The sequence below is a fragment of the Lissotriton vulgaris genome, chromosome 11, assembly GCF_964263255.1.
Source record: "Lissotriton vulgaris chromosome 11, aLisVul1.2, whole genome shotgun sequence".
Taxonomy (NCBI): Eukaryota; Metazoa; Chordata; class Amphibia; order Caudata; family Salamandridae; genus Lissotriton; species Lissotriton vulgaris.
In genome coordinates, this window is record NC_141699.1 from 389,089,962 (window position 1) to 389,111,315 (window position 21,354).

General features: G+C 46.2%; 1 protein-coding gene across 4 annotated transcripts in view; it reads left to right on the plus strand.

Annotated features, from left to right (window-relative positions):
- LOC147679840 (uncharacterized) overlaps positions 1–21,354 on the plus strand; it is a 130,653-nt gene that overhangs the window by 22,880 nt on the left and 86,419 nt on the right. For all 4 annotated transcript variants that reach the window (XM_086943400.1, XM_086943401.1, XM_086943398.1 and 1 more), the window contains exons 2-5: positions 4,770–4,836; positions 5,500–5,566; positions 6,166–7,316; positions 18,069–18,264. In XM_086943400.1, the coding sequence (XP_086799526.1) occupies positions 4,770–4,836; positions 5,500–5,566; positions 6,166–7,316; positions 18,069–18,264 (1,481 nt within the window). The remainder of the gene's footprint in view (positions 1–4,769; positions 4,837–5,499; positions 5,567–6,165; positions 7,317–18,068; positions 18,265–21,354) is intronic.

Below are 21,354 nucleotides of genomic sequence, written 5' to 3' on the forward strand. Positions count from 1 at the left end.
ATGACGCTGGGTCAGAACACAATTGCACTATTTATAAAAAAAAACACATTGTTGCATGTGGGCCCTAGTCTCATTCACCGAAATGAAAAGAGCTTTTCAAAATGCTGCTATTCACTCCTTTTAACTGTAACTGTATAGCTGTCAAGCTGGAGCCTGCCCCTTTCAGTCTGTTTAATTATATATTAAAAACTAGCAGCCCGCCCCAGCGTTGCCCGGGGCAGGAGGGGGCTGGGGGCAGCATTTCAGGCTTGCGTGCACTCCCGCCCCGGCCCCCACCCGCCAAGACATTGTCTGTGTCCCGGAAAATGTCGTGGCGGGCGGGGGCCGGGGCGGGAGTGCACGCAAGCCTGAAATGCTGCACCCAGAGCCTGAGCCTTACCTCAGCCGCATTTGTTCAGGGCCAACCTCCCGCACCGGCTCCCTCCCGCCCCGACATTTCCCGTTTCCCAGAGCCTTACCTGAGCCGCCGCTCCTCACTTCACCGCCGCTCCTCCTCGTCATGACGCACCTGAGCTGCCGCTCCTACCTGCGCTCTTCACTTCACCGCCGCTCCTTCTTGTCATCACGTACGTTGCGGCCAGCGCTACGTCGAAGCCAGCGTCGCGGCCGGCGCTACTTTTAGGGCACTACTTTTTTTTTTTTAAGTTATATTTTTAAATTTACGTTTTTATTTTTATTTTCTATAGCCTATGTCCATCTACACACCCTGAAGATTACAACAATGTATTGGGTGTGTGGATTCGCGCTGTGGTTCCCGAGTTTACCTTGCCAAAAGGTTTGTGTTCTCTCTTTATAATAGTAGTATAGATAAAAAAAAATTGAAAGGCATGTTCACAATAGTGGATGGGCTTGGAACTCATGCACAACATGAAACTGTAGATTGATAACTGTGATTCAAGAGGATGTTTTATTATTTGGGGGCCGTGAGTGACATTATAGAGACTTTTGCTTTGCGTTTTTCATTAAGTCACTCAGAACGTCTCCATGAAAAAATCCCTGATACTCCTGCTTAACAATCTGTAATTCTTTGTATCTGTAACTTTTGGTTCAACTTCGTCGGCCTCTGATTTTCTCCTAATATTGATGACAACTAAATTGGGTTTCTACTGGACTCAGTGTGCCCCTTTTATTTAAGATAGGAAATATTGTGCCAAGTGGTAAAGGAAATAATTAACCTGCTGCAAATTGATGATGATTGGAATAAAACAAGCATTTACAAATTACAATGGCTGACTACTATATAGCATTTCACTTACTTCAGAGTAGTCTTCTAATAAATAGTAAGTAGTAGAATGGTGTTTCGTTGTGTTTTGTAATAGTAATGTTTTTTTGTAGTACTTGGTTATAACAAAGGGTATGCAGAACTTGGAGAGTTACATAAAAACATCAGCGAGATTCCGCAAGCGGCCCAAAATCTCTACGCTGTGCAGTTTTTTTTTTTTGTTACTCGTGGAGCTTGTTCTGCACGAGCGGCACCACACAGCACACCAGAGGACGCTGCTACTTTGTATCGTTCTAATAACTTTTTTACTTGCGCAACAGCTTTTTCACCATGAACGATCGCGACCACATGCTTTGCAAAAATCTCACCCGGTGCCGTTTAGCACCAGAGAATCACGGTAGGAGATCCAAATTCCCGCTCGTCAAACTTGGTGTTTTTGGCTGGCGGAGTTTTGCCGGAACTCCGCATTACAGGAGTGGCACGAAACTCTGTGAACTGCGCCGGCGGAGCAGAATTTATTCCCCACCTCTAGATCTAACATGATTTTAATGGCACAGCAAAAACTAATTGGTAAAGTAAAGGCAATGGCATTATAGCTTCCAGGAAAGTGGACAGGAAAAATATAAAAATATATAATTAACATATGGTGTTCGGGCATTTATACCTTATAAAATGATAATGACAATGTTAGCAGTGTTAGACTTTAGGAGCAGAATATCATTTTACTGTTGGTACTGTCAACACACAGGCGAACTATACAGTGGTCAACCTATAAGTCTCCATTGTTCCAACTGTACAGATCTGCAACCTGTGGCACTACACAGTTTCATTCCTCTTAATCTTCAGATACCTGCTACACAATTGGGCAATGACTAAGATATTCCTGGACTTTGTTGTGTAGACCCCCTTAAAATATACAGTTCTCTACATACTTCGAGGCTACAGTGCGTGGTTTTACAAGCCCCTTACTGTATCAATATACAGTCCTTCTTTGTAACGTAGGGTTGATTTTCAGCTGCTTGTTTGGTCTACTCATACAGCTTATCATACATCTGATGCAACATTTGAGCCAAAAGGGACTTTAGAGTCTGCATTGGGAATACTAAAACATGTGAGGTGGACAGCAGGCTAAGTCCACAGGAGTGGTCTTGCTTCATTTACAAGGCAGGCAACAGGAAGTTAACACCTCTGCTGGCTTTTTGGGCACCCTCTTTTATAGGCTTCATTCAGAGCCCAAACTTTCCCTTCACTCATTGTCCATGGACAATGCAATGTGGATGAACTGGTCAGGGATCTTTGCTTATGCTTTTCCACCTTTCCCACTCTTCCTTTTTGTGGTTTGGAAAAAGCGGCAAACCTACATGTCCAACATGGGCACTCAGAACTGCTTGGGATGTTGCCTGGCTCCCATAATAAGCTCAGGACCGTCTCACCAGGAGTCCTGGCCAAATCAGACAAATCACACACCCAAATCCCAAACCGCTCAATCTATCCATCTGGCACATGAGGTCCTAGCGTTTGGCAACCTGCGTCTTTCAGAAGAATACCTTGTTATCCTATGGAGGTCCCGCAGGCCCACCACTCCATTCTTCTATACAGCAAAATGGAAGAGATTTGTCCACTACTTCATCCACAAACATTTAGACCCCCTGCAGATCCCACAGTCTAGCACATTATCTGCTCCATCTACAGAATTTAGGCCTTGCCTACACTTCAATGCAGCTCCACTGAGCAGCCGTAGCTGTTTATATGCAAAACAGGACGCATTCCTACCTTTTTTACACACCCTTTATTAGAGTTTTCATGGAGGGCCTCAAGGGTCCCAGAGTTCCCCCAGAATCAGACTGGAAACTGGTGCAAGGGGAACTCGCCAGACTCCTGGGACCTCCTCTTGAGGCCTTCCACTCTTGCCCTCTCCTGTACCTTTCCTGGAAGGTAGCTTGTCTTGTGGCTGTTGCATCTCTTAGACGTAAGTTGCAAGCCTTCACGCTACAAGAGGTTTTCTTTCAGGTTCACAAATATAGGGTGGTGCTTAGAACAAAGCCAACATTTATCCCCAAAGCGGTTTCTCTTTTCCACCTCAATGAAACCAGAGAGCTCCTGTATCTTTTCCCTCCACTATACTCCATGGCAGAGAGCACCCTTCACATCCTAGATGTCAAACGGGCTGTCCTGTACTACATTGACAGGACTTTGCCTTTCTGCAAATCTAACCAATTGTTCCTAGCCTTTGAGAAACCGCACAAGGGCCAACCTATCTCCAAAGCAGGCATTACTAGCAAGATAGTCAAATGTATCCAGACCTATCTTAAAGCTAAAAGAACTCTCCCTGTCACCCCCAGGGCGCATTCTACACATCACATAAAAAAGCAGCAACCATGGCCTTTGTAGGGGAACATTCCTCCAGCTGACATTTGTAAGGTAGCTACTTCGCCACACCCACTCACCTTTACTAAACATTCTAGCCAAGCTACAAGCAATGGTTGGCTAAACAATCCTCCGGACTCTATTCAAAACATCTGACTCATTCATACGTTACTCATCGCTTGTAAGGGGACTATGCAGAGCATGTGTATTTACAGTAACACCTGCTACGAACTGAAAATGTTCTTTGCGCTGTAAGCATCTGTTTTGTAGCGTGTAGTGCTGTAGATACACTTGCGCAGGCCCTCATTCCTAGAAGTGTGTTGCTCTAATCATAGATGTCCTCCTATTCTCCATTTACTTTCCTTTACCAATGCACGTTCACCTTATGTTCTTTACTAGCCACTCCATACTTCTCTCACTCGCTGTGGGAAAAACAATCTGATATGGAGTAGGTGCCCATGCACATTGCCAACCAAGGGAGAAGCAACAGGGCCTCTTGTGCCTCAAAAGCCTTCCTTTAAAAAAAAAATGTGCAAACGTCCAGCTCAACACTATGGCAGGAGTATAGAGGGCATGTGAATCTACATCAAATGGTGGTACCTAGCAGTTCCTAAATAGGTTTGAATGATTTATTGCAAGTAGTTTATAATCTACTTAGACCCTGGAATATAGTTCACTCATGCCATTGAATACAGGCATCAATTTACACTTCTTGGAGAAAGTACTTTGGGTTGCCAGTTGACTTGGAGGCACAAAGAAAGCTGTGGCCTGTTGTAAATCTGCCCTTTAGTATTCTTCCTCATCCCTGATGGAGATCCAGGGCACACAAGTGGCTACTTGTGTGCCTTGGACTGTGTAAGTTCAAGATTGGGTAAGGCCACGGCTTGCTGAGTGGTACAGATGAATAAGCACCTTTATCTTCTTGGGCCTCTTAGGTGATGTCATCTCCTTTTTAATCTGTCTCAAGCATATTGCAAACTATGTGGCGGAGAACATGAGTCTTTGGTTTGCACAGGTAGTGTCTGTTTTGTCATGAGTCAGTTGGAAAACGGAAGTGTTTTTGCCTTAAATACTACTTGTGGCAGTACAGTGCCTTGCTGATTAATTATTGATCAGTTTGCAATATTCCAGCTGTCACTGAGTTGGCATGTGTTTAATTTCTTCTTCCCATCTCCTGTAGAAGAACGGCACCGGAAGCTCCTTGAGTACCTAGCAGCTAAAGGGAAGCTGAAACCTCCAAACCCAAAGTGAGTTCATTTACATGCATTTCCTCTGCTAAAACCAATGCCAGCTCTGCTATGACGAGAATATTTTTTTATGTCGTGCACATTGCATTATTCTATAAACTACTATATTTTGAGAAAACACCCACCATGTCGGCAATGAAGGACATTGTTTACAGCTGGGTGGGGAGGGGAGCAGGATTATCGGTGGTGCTGTGTTCTTAGTTGCTTCAATTTATGGTTTGAAGTTTTTGTTGTGTTATTTATGCTCTAGTTGAAGTATCGGCCTGCAATTTCCCAAGTAATTCCTAGCCAATAATTGGAGGTTCAGGATTGTTTGACCTGTCCTGGGTCATAAAAAGACTTGCACTGGGCTCTTGTATACTTATGAAGCCTTTTAACTTTATGCAGGATGTAAGAATTACTTTGTTTTTAAGTTCAGAATGATTTTATTGAAACAATATGGAAACAGAAGAATTAGACAAATACTAGAATTACTTTGCTTCAAGACCGTACTAAATGAATGTTCTCTGTGGAAGATTCTGAACGTCATTTTCTTGACACCTGTTGTACTGCTTTCTTGAAGCAGAAGTACAGTTTGTCTGGTTTCTCCATATTGGCCTCTTTAAGGTGGGATGCCTTGGGTGTTAAGTACTGAATTGTCTTTTCATGTTTACATTCAAATAGGCCCTACCTAAGAGATGCAACAAATCGTCCGCCTGCAGATCGAGTGCAGTCTTTTAAAGCCGGAGTGGTATGTAGAAACCAACCTTTATAACTATGCATGATTCCTTTAAAAAAAGGTTTTTTTTTTTTTTTGGTCTAAAGGTCATCCACTGTTTGAATGTATTGAAATCCTGTTGATTTTATTCTAGTGCAATCATATAAGCAAGGTGTAACATCTCAACGTTGCTAGTGCACTGGTGTGAAATCTAAGAGCTTGATTTGGATTTTGGCGGAAGGGATATCTGTCACTTTTGTGATTGAGTAACCCGTCTGCTGAAATCTAAATCAGGCCCTTAGTACTGAGACCAGCTCTACACCATGCACCACAACCCTGACTTGTGACACTGCCTGATTTACTCTCATCGGGACCCCACAGGGCTCTGCTGATGCATCTCTATCTTGATCTACAGCACACCTAGCTGTTTCAGATCTGTGGCTCCCACACATAAAGAGCCATTAAACTAAAACCCAGGTCATGCTCCTCTTCTGCAGTACATAATCTAGGCTAAATGTAATTGTCAGTGCTGTTTCAGTACTGTGACTCCAAGTCGGTTCCAGTATATTTTTCACTAAATTGAAATACTAGGACTGTGAGGTTGTGCCTGATTATTTTTTTTCTGTCTTCAGATTGTGCGCCAGAAGGAGAATCTCCATATCGCTTCAGCAAAGCCAAGAAATGTATCTACAGAGTTCCCTAAAAAACCAAGAGGCCCTGCCCTTCGTCCCTCCAAAACCGCTGCACCTGAGAAGTTGCAAAATGTGCCCCAGAAACCTGTGGTCAGTGTCCACTCCCACCCTTCCGGGTCTTCCACAAGGAAGGCACCACAGAAAGGCGTCGCCTTGCAGCAGCAAAGGTTGGGATCCGCTCATGCCCAAGGGCTCCCAAGTGCTGCTGGTGTCAATAAGGCACAGTTGTTTGGAAAGCATGAAAAGTCCAAAACAGCCGTTGTACATCCTGCCCCTACCCAGCCGAAAGTGAAGCGCCTGGTCCAGATTGAAAAACTGCCTCTGAACACTAAACACGTGAAATCGCTAACGCTGGGAGTTTCCAACAATAATGCTATCACTAGAGACCCTCTTATCGAAACTAAAACCAATCTCGAACAGGTTAGAGAGGTGTCTGCAGTGACCACTGCACGCATTACCGGACATAGGAACACTGTGGTCAGTCGCGCAACTCTACGGAGCAGCACAGCAAGGAGCACAAGCAGAAATGGGGCACGTTGCACAGATGAGAAATCCAGCAGTCGCCAGACTTCGAAGGCAGCAGATCCTCCAAGGCGTGCACAGAAGCCTCATGTTGCCACTTTGCCTCCACCAAGGAAGGCTCTGGCAGCAGCTGCTTGCAGGACTCGGCCATCAGAGAATTCACAGCCAGAGCGGAAGATAGCTAAAGTAAAGCCCATTATGGGGGCTGCTGGGAATGGATTTTCGTCATCAGGCAAAACTTGGAGCACAATAAGGACTGAAAGGACCAAGAATACAGAGGTCACAACAAGGCCGACTGCAGTAGGTTGTGTCACGAAGAACACTACTACTATGTGCTCCAATCCCAAAACAGAAACTGTAGAGTCCACACTGCACAAATCAAGGGACCCCATCTCTCGCCGGCATTCTCTAGGCACAGCAGAATCTGCAGCCTTTGGCAGATCAGAGTCCAGGGGAGCTTTGCCTTTCACTCCAGCCCCATGGGCAGCCTCTGTGCCTCCCAGAAAGGCAGTTACTGAAATGAAACCAAAGCAAGATAGCAAACAGTTGAGTGCCAAGGAAATCCGCAGGTAAGAAAAGAAACTTGTACCAAGCATAGTTTAATTACATCTAACAATTAACCTGTATCATTAGTATGAATTTTTGGCCAGTGCTGGTTTTTCCCCCAACATCACTAAACATGTTGGCATTATACGGTCTATGCTCACCTCAAAAATAATGATGAATCTGCAAGTCCCAACAAACTTACTGATGTTGGGCAAACAACTGTCAGTGGCTGAAACAAACATTCTGATAAGTAACCAGTTGACAACTATAGTTTGGGCACGGTGTCTAGCAATGGTAGTATGTGATCAATCGAGGTAGCTAGGTATGGCTCACCTACATATGACATGTCTCAGATTTGGCCCTTCTCAGCATCTGTAGCTCTAAATCTGACTGGCTCCCAAGTGGCAATCTTGTGTGACTTGACAGAGACTGTACTTTTACATCCAGGGCCATCCTCCCCTTTGATGTAGTTGCCACTTAGTCGATGTGATTAAAAATGATATATTTTAATGCAGGAAGGTTAATAATTGCATGTGTACTTCTTAATGGATAAAACGGCTGACTGTCCCCTTCATCTCTTTCGGGCTGGGGCAGCTGTGCTAAGGGTGTTGGAAATGTATGGTTTTAAGCAAGTAATTGGCATATGAAGAGATAATGGTCTAAGGGCAAGTTTCATAGTTGGGGTCTATTGTATGGGGACCTGGAGTAGTTTGCGGGCAGTGGATCGGAGGCATCATCTTGCGTTGCAGCCTGCTTAAAGGCTTTCTCTCAGAACCTCTGCCCTGTAGAATTATTTATTTTACCCTGAAATTCGAATTGGCAGCTCCATCATCTCTCTAAACGTCCTTCTGGAAATTGTACAACTTGTTCAATATTTGGTCTGAAGGCTAAGGTATTTGTTTGCTGGAATTTTGTGTCTCATTTGTGACGCTGCAGCCCAAGTAATAGCTCAAAAACAGAACTGTAGGAAAGTTTATGGAGTAATGAGAAGGCAGTAGGGGTGTTGCAGTAACCTCTGCCTATCAGGTATAGAAATCTCATGGGTCCAAATTACTTTTTGCTCCCGAAGTTGCTCCAATACTTTAGATGCAACACCAATACTTCTTGGCAGGTCGCCAGAGTCTTTGGCCGCTCAGTGTCCTAAAGTCCTATCCTGGGTTTTACCGGGGCCCGTAGCCTTCCTTTACTCATATTGATAGCTGCCCTTTTATAAACTGCATCCTTCCAGAATCCCCTCACACCAGTGAGCAGAGCAGTGATAAATCTCGCAAAAAGAGAAACGTGGAATCCCAAACCGAATATTAAAGACAGAAATTGTGCATGTCATGCTGTGCCCTTTCAAAATACTTCACTGAATGAATAATATTCTTGCGGCCCCTCTTTCCAAACCAATATCTTGCACGTTTTATCTACCTGCGGTTTATGACATTTTGATATGACTTGTATAGAGTCAGCCTTGCCATTATGCACTGCAAATTGTTTGAATTTTTCATGAAACTTGGATTACGCATTAGGTCAGCACCTATTTACAGACAGTGAAATTAGCATGCACTATTGGAGCATTCCCTCTGAACCATAAAACGTGATGCCGCATTTATCACTTTAGAGAAAATGTAAGTTTTTCCGTTGGCAACCAATAATCTGTAGTTTATCATACTATTCTCATTAGTCGCACCCAACAATCACCCTTGCTCAACCGCAGACAGTGAGAAACGTACTTTCAAAAATAGTATGAAACTAGGCAAATATAGACGGGCAATCATAATAAATGTTTTATTAAAAACAATTATTAAAAAAAGTTCTCAATTCACAGAATTAAAAACAAAACCTCCCTGATTTTCTGCGCTATTTCCTTCTTCATTTGCCTGAAATCATCCCTCAGCGAGGCGAACAGGGACTCAATGAAGGCGCGATTGAGCGGGGCTTCAATATCCTCATTGTCCGCTGCACCTGTGATTCCCTTTGGATGAGTTGCTGGGGTTTTAAGAAGCATCTCCTTGACCTTTCTGTGTTTTTCCCCCTTTTACGTTCGCCATAATCAATTGCTTGAATGGCCGTCTACTCCCTCTGCCTGGAGATTGCACCCGGGACGATCCTTCTAGCTGCTGCGTGTTGGGAAGGCTTGCACTCTTGGTGTCGTGGGAGTGGTCCTTTGTTTGCGGGCTTCGCCCGGTGAAGGCGTATATAGTTAGGATGACCTGGCCTTGCATCTTTGCTGGGTAACAGATATTCCCTCCTATGGTCTACGCTCTCCCAGTTCGCGCCCCTCCGTCGTCCGCTCCTGCTGAGAGGCGAACCAAAGCAGAGCTAGGGTACTTCTGTGAGGTCGACTCACATTAGGGCTAGGAGAGTCCTATTACTGCATGCCTTGCCAGGGGGAGTGAATATTCTCTTCAGCTGTGGATAGTCTAATGTGGAGCTGTTAGTTTCAGGGCTGGAGCGCTGAGAAGGGGGAGACCGCCGTGCCTGAGCTCACCTGGACCGATGTCTGGTTACAGAGGCAGTCGATGACCCTCCACAGCTCCCCACGGGAGGGGGCTGCCCCGTCTCAGCCAAGCCGTCTCCACTCTAATTCCTGGGTTGATCTGTGCTAGCACCCCCCAGGCGGAGGTCACATGTGTTCACCGCCCTTGTGCCCACCCGACTCGTGCAGGCTGAATATCGCCTAGGTGTGCTGTAGGAGCAGTAAATCTCCTGAGGCTCATGCGCGCCTCAGTTCCCAGCCAGCTCACTTGCTTCCGCGCTGATGGTAGCGCCCTCCAGTCTCTACGCAAGACTGTGGAAGCGGCCTACTGGCTCTTCAATCTGGTGCTGCGCTGAGCCCCGTCGGTGCCCTTCGCTCACCTCTCGCAGCCCTGCCGGACCGTCCGGAGCTCTTCAAAGGCCGAGGAAGGGAGGGTCAGCCAGCGCCCCACACCTGTGGTGTCTTCCTGAGCCTCTGGCGACCCTGGTCCGCTTTCCTCGTTGCACGGCTCCTTCCCGCCTTGGGCCTGGTTCCACCGGCTCTGCACACCGCTCTTTCCTCCGTTCCAGAGGTCGGCAGTGGGGTCCCACACCAGTCTTTCACTTGTGGCTCCGCCGCTCCCTTGCACTGGATTCCTCTGCCTGCACCCTCACCACGGGACAACTCTCCTCAGCTAGCTGCCGCTGCATCATGCGGCCCTACTCGGCCTCGCTCAAACCCGCACCCAGCGGCGGCTCGCCCTCTCAAAACTCAGCATTGATTGGACCCAGACACCAGGCAAGGCCACCATACCAGTCTACGTTAGTTCCGGGGAGCTTCCCGGGGTAAGGAGCATATTTTATAGGCGCTTCTACTCAAAGCTGAGGCCGGGGCCCGGATTCGGAGCCAGAGTGACGAGCAGGCATGACCTACACAGTCTCCATCTTGGTCACGTCCTCCTGGAACTGGTAGTACTTCGGCAGGTCTGAATATGGACCTAGAACACAACTGTTGAAATGAGCAGTCCAGTTCCCCTGCTGATGTTGTTGCCCCTTCAGTAGTTTGCATGTCCAACAATGTGATCTTCAGTGGAACAGACAATTTTGTGTTTTCCGTTAAGTCGACCTTTCAACGGATTTTGCGCAGTGCCTAATTTGTGAAATAATAAGTGTTGGGTCCAAGGTTTTGCTTGTCAGCCTATTGCCAGAGCTGTTATTGGTTGGGACGCTGAATGCCAAGGCTGCATATTCATGATTCCATTTAATCCAACATAGGCACCTGCCTCTTTATCTCTCTTGCAGGCCCTTATTGATCCCTTCTTTCTCCCCTTGTTACTGTTTCTCCATCTTTCTCTGCCTCCATGACCGCTTTGTGTTCCCTAGAAGTGAGTGCCAATGGGCTCCAAATGCAAAAACCTGCCTACATTAAGCACTGGGTATGCCCAAGAATGTCTTACGCTTTAGCTTAAGATGTTTAAAGCTAACGTGTTGGTCAAGCCATTGTAGCAAAAGTAAATAAACAGGAAAAAAGGCATGTGGCTGCTTTCGATGCCGCAAATACCAAAAGTAAGGCTTGGCGCTATTATTTCAGCAGAGTCGTGCAGGAGAGCGTGTTCTGCAGGCAGGAGAAATCAATTTCAGAAAATAGTGCTCGGAGACTGTAATGAAAACGTACCGAGTAACAATACATGTAACAGGGGGAGTCCTCATTGAAGGTTTATAAGAGCCTATTGACCAATGAAAAGCCATCATTCATAAAGGACAGCGACAGAAGCCAATTAAAAAGATGGGCAGAAAGTAGGCAGAGCTTCATGCCCATATTCTGAATACAATATGTCTCTAAGAGACAGGGCGCGCTCTGCCTAGACGAGACCTAAAACAAGCAATGCATTTTATTTGTTTCAAAAACTAAATCCTAAAAAAAAAAGCATGGTCATTTACAATGCCAATAGCTCAAACTCGCGTAAATGTGAGACCTGTTGCATTGCAAATGCTTGTTCTTCTGGTGAAAATATATATTCTTGCTTGGCAATAAATAAATACATTATTTCCAAACTGATCCTCACAAGGTTTCACCATATCCTGAAAAAAAAACATACTTGCTGTGCCCAAAATATTACCGCAATTAAATTCAGAACAGTAAATGGCATGTTAAGAGTTTACGGTGGACCAGCATTTCCAAGTAAGAAGACTCTTGTTGCAACTTTAACAGCCATGCTTCCTCCCAGACCCGATACTTAAGCAGCTATTTACTTACACTGATTAATAGCCCATTTCTCTGTAGCATGGTTTTATCTGCTGTGTAGTAAAATTGTCATGTAATGACCGAAGCTTAAAATGTACATATTTACTTTAATGTTTTGGGTAGAGGCACGCACATGTGATGAATGGCTTCTAATGCTACCCGTATGACTAACGCTATAAGTAGGTTACGCAGTCACTGTGCCGATTATCAGTGTTCACTATTCTGCACTCGCATGACGTCGTCCCCAGCATTTCTAAAAAGAAAGACTCCTGGAACCTGGGTTTCCGAAGTGGAAGCAAGTATGGAGCAGGCATGTGTGCTCTGAAAACAGCAGAACTAGCTAGGGAGTGTGGGGAACCAGATCTTCTCCTTGGAGCATGGGAAGTGAACGCGCCCTTCACATGCCAGGAACGTGTGTAAACCGCAGCAGGGTTGTCTAACTGCAGAGATACCCTGTAAACGAAGGAAAGTTCATCTCATCCCTAACGAAAAAAAAAACATCAAACAGTGACACTTCTTTGTGGCACCTTAGCCCTGCTCATAGCAAACAATATGTGGAAAGAATACTTTATTCTTTCTAAATTTTAAAAAGTTGACAATAAGCTTCTGGAAGGGAGAGATGGGGGCTGCGAGAAGGGTCAAAACAAACGACGCGTGCCAATTATGCGCAGATGTTTTCGGTAGGGCTCATTCATAAAAACAATGTTAAACATCGAGGATTATGTGTTTTTTACATAGGACCATGCAAAACTTGCGACGTTGGTCTGTCACTTACTTGTTTTACTCAAAACGCAAACAAGGCGAGGCTAAACTGCTCAGAGGCGGTTTTGTAAGCGGGCTTGGTGGTCGGTCTTTCCTGTTTGTGAACGTGACATTCCTTTTAGCCAAAAATGGTGTAGATTTCTCTGTTAATTCCTCCCCTTCAGAACTTTCGCCCCACTCCGCGTGCCGATCCATAGAAAAGCATAAATCCCTTGTTTTACACCCCATTTGGTGTTTTCAAAATTGTAATTGGTTTAGTAGACCAAGCCGGTTAGAAACTCGATGTCCCCGCCCCTACGGACACATGCTGGCCGGAGACAAACTGTAGCTGGAGTGTGTGTGACCCTCGACATGTCCTGCAGCGGAAATAGCTATGAGCGCCTCTGAAAGCAGATACTTGAGCTTGTGGGTTTACCAATAAAACAAAATAGTGTTCACCCAGTAGATAAAGCATGCAGTGTAACGAGCTAAGTAAAAGATCCAGTATTTATGGGCGGTAACAAATGGCAACAAGGCGGGACTAACGAGCCTCATAATGAATTGAAAGCCAGCATTTTTGAAGGGCAATCACACAAGCCAATGACAAATATGAGAGGAGAGTGGGCGGGGATTTCACTGCATACCTTAATACAGCAGGTCTCGCAGAGCGAGCAGTGCATGTGCGCTGCCACTAGGCTCGACCTAAAAATGAAGCCAAAATAGTGGGAGAATTATATAAACAAATCTGGTCTCCCCACATTCAAGGCATATGAGCAACAAAGTGATCAATTTAGTGCTTAAATGAGATTGCTGTAAAGCATTTGTGCCCATGAACACTGTGGATACATAATAGCCAAATGGCCCCATGCCGTGCATTGTCTTCAGCCTTTTACGTAACCAAGCTTTGCATGCTGGTTTTGTGAGACCAGTAAAATCCGGAACTACGAATCCAGGAATGCAAGCTACTGTTGGATGAAAAGCACGGACTGGCTGATGTTGTCGCAAATAACCTGGGAAACTTGGCAGCCGTGCAGCTTTATGCTACACACATATTAGTATAAATATGCAAATATCAGAAAGAATGAGGAAAGAATTGATGCAGTTGTGGATGAAAGGGCAGTGCACCACAGTGACTCAGAAACCCCCCCATTTTAAATGGAAAGCAGTAGAGGCGGGCGAGATAGCAAATTTAACAGTGCAAGCCGAGCATCAGCTCTGCCTTTAAGATCCTGTGCATGAGCCGAGCCTTGAAAATATTTAGCTTGTAAATCATGCAACAAACCCCATGTTAGAATACAATAAATTGTCTTAAAATTTCAACAAAGTGTATTTCTTTAACTCACCAAAGCCTTCATCTTAATTAGATTATCTCTTCGTTGATATCAGGGCCACTCGAATTATGTGGCCACTGCATTTTTTTGCATAAATATAGATTTGCACGTTTACAACATAATCCGTCATCTGCTGCATAGTCTTCAGGTAAAAAAAAAATGTAGCTCAAAAAAATCTAAAATGACAAAAAATGTAGCAGCCCATGTCTCTGCATAGTGGAAAGCCCTTCACAAAAGTTTGACTGGTCATCTTTCAACTGCTTCTTGCTGTATTTGGATGTTAAATTGGTAGAAACAAGGTGAAATAGTTGCCCAATCAGTGTTACCATGTGTAAAAATGAGAAAATAATTGAGTAATGTTATTACAAAATGTGTCTCATAATTTGCCTTTTCTTGACGCATAATTTAGCCAACCGTGCTGCATTATTTGGTCCTCCCAGGCATAATTTCAGTGGCCCTGGTTGAGAGTTATTTATTAACAATTGAGAGTTTTGAAACAGAATTTGCTTTTTATTTTTGGCATTTTTACAAAGGGCAAACTATGCCCAAGGACATAAGCATGCTCTACAACAGACACAGCATAGAGAGCTGAGGCTGGGATTTTAACCTGCTTCCCCATCTTGCATGGTCGGCAGCTTTGGCCACCGGACCATATTGTCTCACTTGAAAGCTCAGCTTGTTTTGGGCTCTGGGTTCCACAAGGACCTTGAGCTGGGCCAGGCATCTGGCTCACGCACTCCGTATCTCGCCCACCTCTAGAAAGATGTCCGTGGGGGGAATTAAAGTTCTTACACATCCCCGCTGCTAGTCTTGCCATCTATATTATAATTGCCTCTTTTTCTGTTCCCCTTAATGACCCACCCCCTTTCTTCATTCACAAGTAAAAGTTAGAGAAAATTGTTTTAGTTAATCAACCCACGCACTATTCAACATTTGCATGGATTGCAGATTTGAAGTATTTCATGAATTGATTTCAGCATAGAAAGATAACCTCTTACAAGCTGTGCTTATTTTGAGCTGGTAGTTGCAGGTGAGGCCCATAAGCACTCAATTTTTGGAGAGTGCTACATATTTATTTGGTCATGAGATTTGACCCAGCACAAGAGGAAAAAAAGAGGGGGGAGAGAAGAAAGCAGGGAAGGTTTGCAACAAAAAAATAGAACCTGAAAGAGTGAGGTAAAAAGGCAGGGAATAACTGTTGTTGGATGAAAAAGGGATGAGGTGGACTCAAGACTACACAGCTTTTGTATGCAGCACCCTGCAAATCAATAGAGGCGGTGCTGGCTTCAGATTAAAATGTTGGGCCCCTAGAAGCTCTGTATTTAGATTTGCAGTGTACGTTTGTCAAATCTCTGGAGTTTGAATGGATGTATTTTTGTGGGTCAACATCACAAATTCAACTTTAGAAGAATGAAGAAAGAAATGTACAAACAACGAATCCAAAGTTTTTTTCCGTTCTGAACGTTATTCTTGTTTGAATTTTCAATGTGGCCTTGTGTCCCTTACTATTTTGTTCCCAACCAAGGCTGTCCTCTGTATACCTGGTTCGCAAAAGGAGCATGTGGTACTCAAGAAAATTCTTAAAATCATTTTCCTATAGGGCATGTCTGGCCGCATTCATTCTGCCAGCTGCTCTTGACGGTATCTGAAACTGGCCATCACTTGATCTAAGATTACTGTCAGATACACTGTGACTTCCAGATTTATTATGATAGCCTTTGCAAGCAACAGGATGAACTCTAGAATTTCGTTTGGGAATGTGGTGCCTGTCAAAGTATTGGCCTGAGTGTGCTGAAGCCTGAAGTGCCACAGCTGTATAGGCTCTTCACAGTTGGTCACTAGCATACTCCTTAAACTTCCTACCAGTATGCCTTCACCTCAATTCCCATTAGTATGAGCACATGAAGTCCGATCAGGCCACATTGTAGGCCAAACCCTTTTTCCGTTTAGTCTCTGGTGCCTCTACAGTGGCTTTTCGGTATAAATGTGGAATTTTGAGAGGCTAGCATTGTTAGTCTATGTAGGATCCAATGCCACAAATATACCCCAATGAATGAGCATTTTGAGCAGCCTTTTATTGCAAATATGCCCATTTTTTAGAGCAGTCAAAATGCCATGCTGCAGCGTGGGATAGATTGGAAATGGCATTCATTGAAGCTGAGATAAAAAGTAACAATGTACCCCAAAGTTCATCTGTTGGGCTGACACCTATAAGGAGATTTATCACTAGGTATTTTCTCTTAAGTTGGACACAGTTATGGTTTGAGGGACTACGGAAACGGAGTGTTCAATTAACTAACATTACCTGTACTGAATGAAGAAACCTAGGTGTCTCACTGGCTTTGTCAGCTGCAATGGGAATACATTGAATTAGGCCGGCGTCAAGGCTTCCGAGCCTATCCAGATAGCCTCCAGTCTAACAAAATATTGTTCTACTTGAGGAAGGTGGTCTTCTGATTGGGTACGTTTCTACTCTAGCACAGTGGAGGCTGCTTCAACAGCTTTTCAGATCTTGGATGATTTTAAGATTGTAGAGATCTGGTCATCTATGCAGGGCCTTCAGAACACCTGGAGTTTGTCACGCCAAGCTACAATATCCAAGCACCCGTCCAGAATAAGGAGTGGAAGTTTGTACATGCACAAATTGCAGAAGTGGTTACAAGAACTAAAGATTCACTCCCCATTTTGTGTGCAATGAAAAAATGTCTCACCTGTTGTAGTTACTTTTATCCTTATTCTCCGCCCTCTCCTTTCAGAAATAATCCTTTTCACCAGCTCCAATCCTTCCACAATAGTAGTCCACTGGTCTGTTACAGAGTTATTGTATTGCTTTAAGTGAGGTTGCATCAAAGAAGTGTGCATAGAAAGGCTGCATTTTGTTTCGTCCTGTCAAGACCTTAAAGTTTACCCCAAATACTTTGTGTGTTATCCCTTCCCATTTAGACAAGTAATAAGACTACTGTGCATGAGGTGGTTTTCCTAAAAGAAATCTAATGTTGACTATCTTGATAATGGTTTTGGACTCCAGGGAGATGAGAGTAGGAAACCATAATTTTCTCCTCCATAAAAGGCTTATAAAGGTACATAAGACTTTTACAAACATTTTAAAGTCTCACAAGGATTTACCTCCAAAAACACTTGTGGGCAGAACTGCTTGGGTCCGGCACGTGGGTGCTACCTTAGTTTGTGATTCACCGTGAATATGTGACCAGAATATACAGGTGCACCTCAAATAATTATTCATTCAATTTTAATTAGTAAGTGATCGGTTAGGCAATATTAGCTAATTTGAAATTATTGTGAATCCTAGTTTTGTGTGTTCTTTTCTATCAAATTGTGTTGCCTTCTGCCATCTAAAAATTCAAATTATTCAGGCTTAATTTCAGTACAGATGCCAAGGAACTATCCTAGCACAAATGCGAATAAGAAAACAGGTTTTGTGATTCCTACTATTGCTTCTTCAAGGCTTTGTCATTAATCCAATTAACTAGTATGCCAATATGAATGAAAATGTCGTTCAAGTGCAAATTGATATTAATCCATTTTGTTCTAGCAATTGCATTAGATCTGTTGGAAGGTGCTACATGTGATACCTAAAGTCAGGTGTGTTATGCAGGTGTCAACCTACGATTGTCATGCCTGCGTTTCTATGCTGCCTGCATGACAATAGATCTATCTATCAACATAGATGCATAAGAAATTGCAAAACCTCCAGCTTGAATACTTAGACTATAAACTGTGGCTGTATGATTATAATGTTTAAGAAATGGGTCCCTTGCTGGCAATATATTCAGTACACAATACCTGTGAATCATTATCATCACAAGATGAAGGACACGTTGGTCCGCTTCAGGCTATGAAAATGTCACCAGACTATTGAAAGTGCTATGGGCTGACTGTGCACTGTATAAATGGCAACAGCAGAACATTTACAACAGAAACTGTGAATGTCATTTTCAGCTCTAGATAAAATGCCTACAATTGAAGACTTTTTCTACTTGTGTTTCCCATGCTAGGAGCAAGTTGCAGGAATGGATGAATTCCAAAGGGAAATCATATAAAAGACCAGCAATGACCCTTCCGCCAAAAAAACCTGCCAAAGCAAAGGCCAGGCTATCTTTTTGGGCTGGCATCGAGGAGGAAGATGATCTTAATTCCCTAGCGATGAAGATTAACATGACACTGTCTGACTGTTTGCGACTCATTGACGAGGTAAGACTCCTTGTAGCGCCCTCCATGCATGGTACAAACATTGTGCTTAATGGTCTGTGTTTGATAGTGCAGCCACAGGTAACAGATGAACGTGGTCACACATCTTCCAGGGTCACCCGTTTAGGTTGGCTGCACTTCTGAGTGGACCCTATAGAACGATTGTAGAGTTTGTCTGTGTGTTTTCTTTGGTCATGCGTTCAGTATTTCTGGGTTGCTCTATACTCCTTTTACTGAGGTTGTCTGTAGAGTTCCTTGGGTCCCACATTCAAAGTTTGTGTGGACCCCATAAATTCTTATGACTTTCAGTACTTCTGGGTGAACCACGTAGACAAATACAGTATTGCATCACTTTGCTCTTTTGAACCATGCCTTCCCCCTGATGTCACATGTATGTATCTCTGGAAGGGGGCGTGGCTTAACAAAATGGCCGGCTAGACGTGTTTTAGTCCAGCTCCTGCCCTAACGCTTCAAATCCTGCAATATCTTGGCACATTTGGATTTTAAAAAAGGTGCTCCTGAGGTGTGGAGCCCCCCCAGACCTGGACCGCCGCTGTTTTGGAGGGACATACCCATCGGTGGAGGCTGGGGACCCGGCGGCCCGTCGCGTACCTGATCACGCCATCAGCCGGCAAATGGCGGCCGCCTCACCTTGAGATCGCGGGAAGCCCTGAGACCCGTCGGAGAGGCTGGGCGTCCCCGCTGGGGCCGACGTGGTGACAGGAGAGCCCGGACAGGGTGATCAGCACGTCCGGTGGTGCCGCGGTGCGGCTGCGAGAGGTGCCGCCGCGGACCCCGGAGAATGACCCCCACTGGAGGAGCAGCCTCAGTACTTTCTCGCGCTCCCGGGCGGCATATGTGAGGCCGAGACTGGGCCCGCGGGCTCGGGGCGGCCAAGTGAGGCGGTTCTCCCTCTCCCCCGGCCAGCGGGGAGAATACTGGATTCAACACTGGGACCGGGTGACGAGTGACGGCGGGGCAGATAGGGGGAGGGCTCCGGCCCCCCGACTGCCCTAAAGTGGTGCGAGGTCCTGCAGAAGTGCGAGGAGGAAGGCCGCGATCCTCCGGAGGTCAGTGGAGTTGGCAGCAGGCGGAGAGGGGCAGACAGCGGCAAGAGCACGGGGACCCCGGCGTGGGAGTTGTGAGAGGGAGCAGTTGAGACGGTGAGGCCTACATACCTGCCAAAAGGCCCTGAGTCGCTGCAAAGACTGCTGCCAGAGGAGCGATTGCTGGGACTGGGCCCCCCCCCCTACTATACCCTGGGTGGAGTCCCCGAGGATTGCTGGCGCTCCTGCGGTGGGGAAGACCGGCGGAGGCACGAGGTGGACCTGCGGTGCGGGCTGGCCCGCCCCCTCCCTTCCCTGGCTGAGGGGGTGTGAAGGTTTGCGGTTGTGGCCCGCGGTGACCTGTAGGCTGGACAATTGACGCTGGGGCCTCGCCCTTCCCCCCCGTCTTGCTCTTTGGTGGTGCGAGGGCTCGGGTGACCCGGTGGTGGTACCAGAGTGCCCGGTGACCAACGGGAACTGCACCAACTTGAAGCCTGACCTGCGGGTGCCCTGGGGCTAGACCAGCCGGGCCCTGGGCTGCGGCGGTAGGGACCACACTACAGCTTGTAGGGCGATAGCATCTGGTGCGTGGGTCCCCCCAGGGAGGAGCCCGGTGGATTGCCCGCGGAGACCACAGTACTATGGGAAAGGACGGCCCAACAACTAGGGGTGCTCAGAACAAGATAGTACAGTATATAGTCCTGGGCCCTACAGCGACGGAGCGCCCTGGAATGGATCGGAGGATGGAGGCCCACACAGAAGCGGTGGCCCGAGATAAAGCAGATATTCTGGCGGCGATCCGCAATTCCAGGGTTGCGCAGGAAAATAAGATAGATGGAATGGCCATGGGCATCAACCACTTTCGCCTTGGCCTTCGAAAGGTGGCGGACAGGGTCACCACCACAGGGGGTGGGGGTGACGCTGTTACAAACCGAGGTCCGGCAGATGAAGGAAACAATCGCAGCCCTCCAGGATCATACGGCCCGACTGGAGGAGCGGGCCGAGGATGCTGAAGGGCGGTCCCGGAGGAACAATCTCCGCCTCTGGCCTGGCAGTTAACAAAGCAAAATCCCAGTTGTATGCGCTTGGAGAGCAGGTAGAATGGGAGGGGGCCCAGCGCCCAGAGATGGGACTCCCGTGGGTGGACGACACACTTCGCTACTTAGGGATCTGGATTGGCCGAAACTCGGCCACTTTCTTCCAACGCAATATGGGACGGATAATCCGGGGTCTGAAGTGGAAGTATCTGGAACACCCTTAAGCTTTCCCTGATGGGGAAGATTGCCCTAATTAAGATGGTGATCCTCCCACGCTGTCTATACACTATGCAGGGGTCCTTCCATGAGATACCGCACCGAGTTTTTCGAGAGCTGGATTCTCTCCTAGTCCTTTTATTATGGAATGGGAAGAAATGCAGGGTGAGTCTGGCGGTCCTAAAACGCAGGTGGGGCGCTGGAGGTTTGGAGGTCCCCGATCTGGAGCTGTACTATTTTGCTTCACAACTGCAACACGCGATTGCGTGGCTGGATACGGACCCCTCTTGGGAACGGTCCTTAATGGAAGGGACTTATGGGAACGGGCAAATGGGAGCGCTGCTTTGGCAGGTAGGGAGGCGACGAGATCACGACCCCCTCCCCCCGCTGGCACGGTTGGCGGCCGCAGTCTGGGATCGGGTGGTGCGCCGAGTTATCCATAACAAGCCCTTCGCTCCTGACTTGGATTTCTGGCTATTGCCTTCCTTTGCCCGGATTGCGCGGGTCATGTCTATAGAAAAATGGACAGAGGGAGGGTGCCTAATGCTGGCTGATTTGTACCCCAGCGATAAATGTATCACCTATCAGGAGGCGGTTACTGCCTTTGAGCTTGGTCCAGGGCAATTTCTTCAATACGCTAAAATAGCGGCGACTGCGCGGCAACTTTGGCCCACATTCCCGGATGCCCCGGCGCATACTCGCACTCTGGTCACAATGCTGGCAATGGCGGGGGGTCGGAAGTTCGTGACCCATCTATATAGGGCCCCGAGAGAGGATAAAAAGTTGCGCCCCTT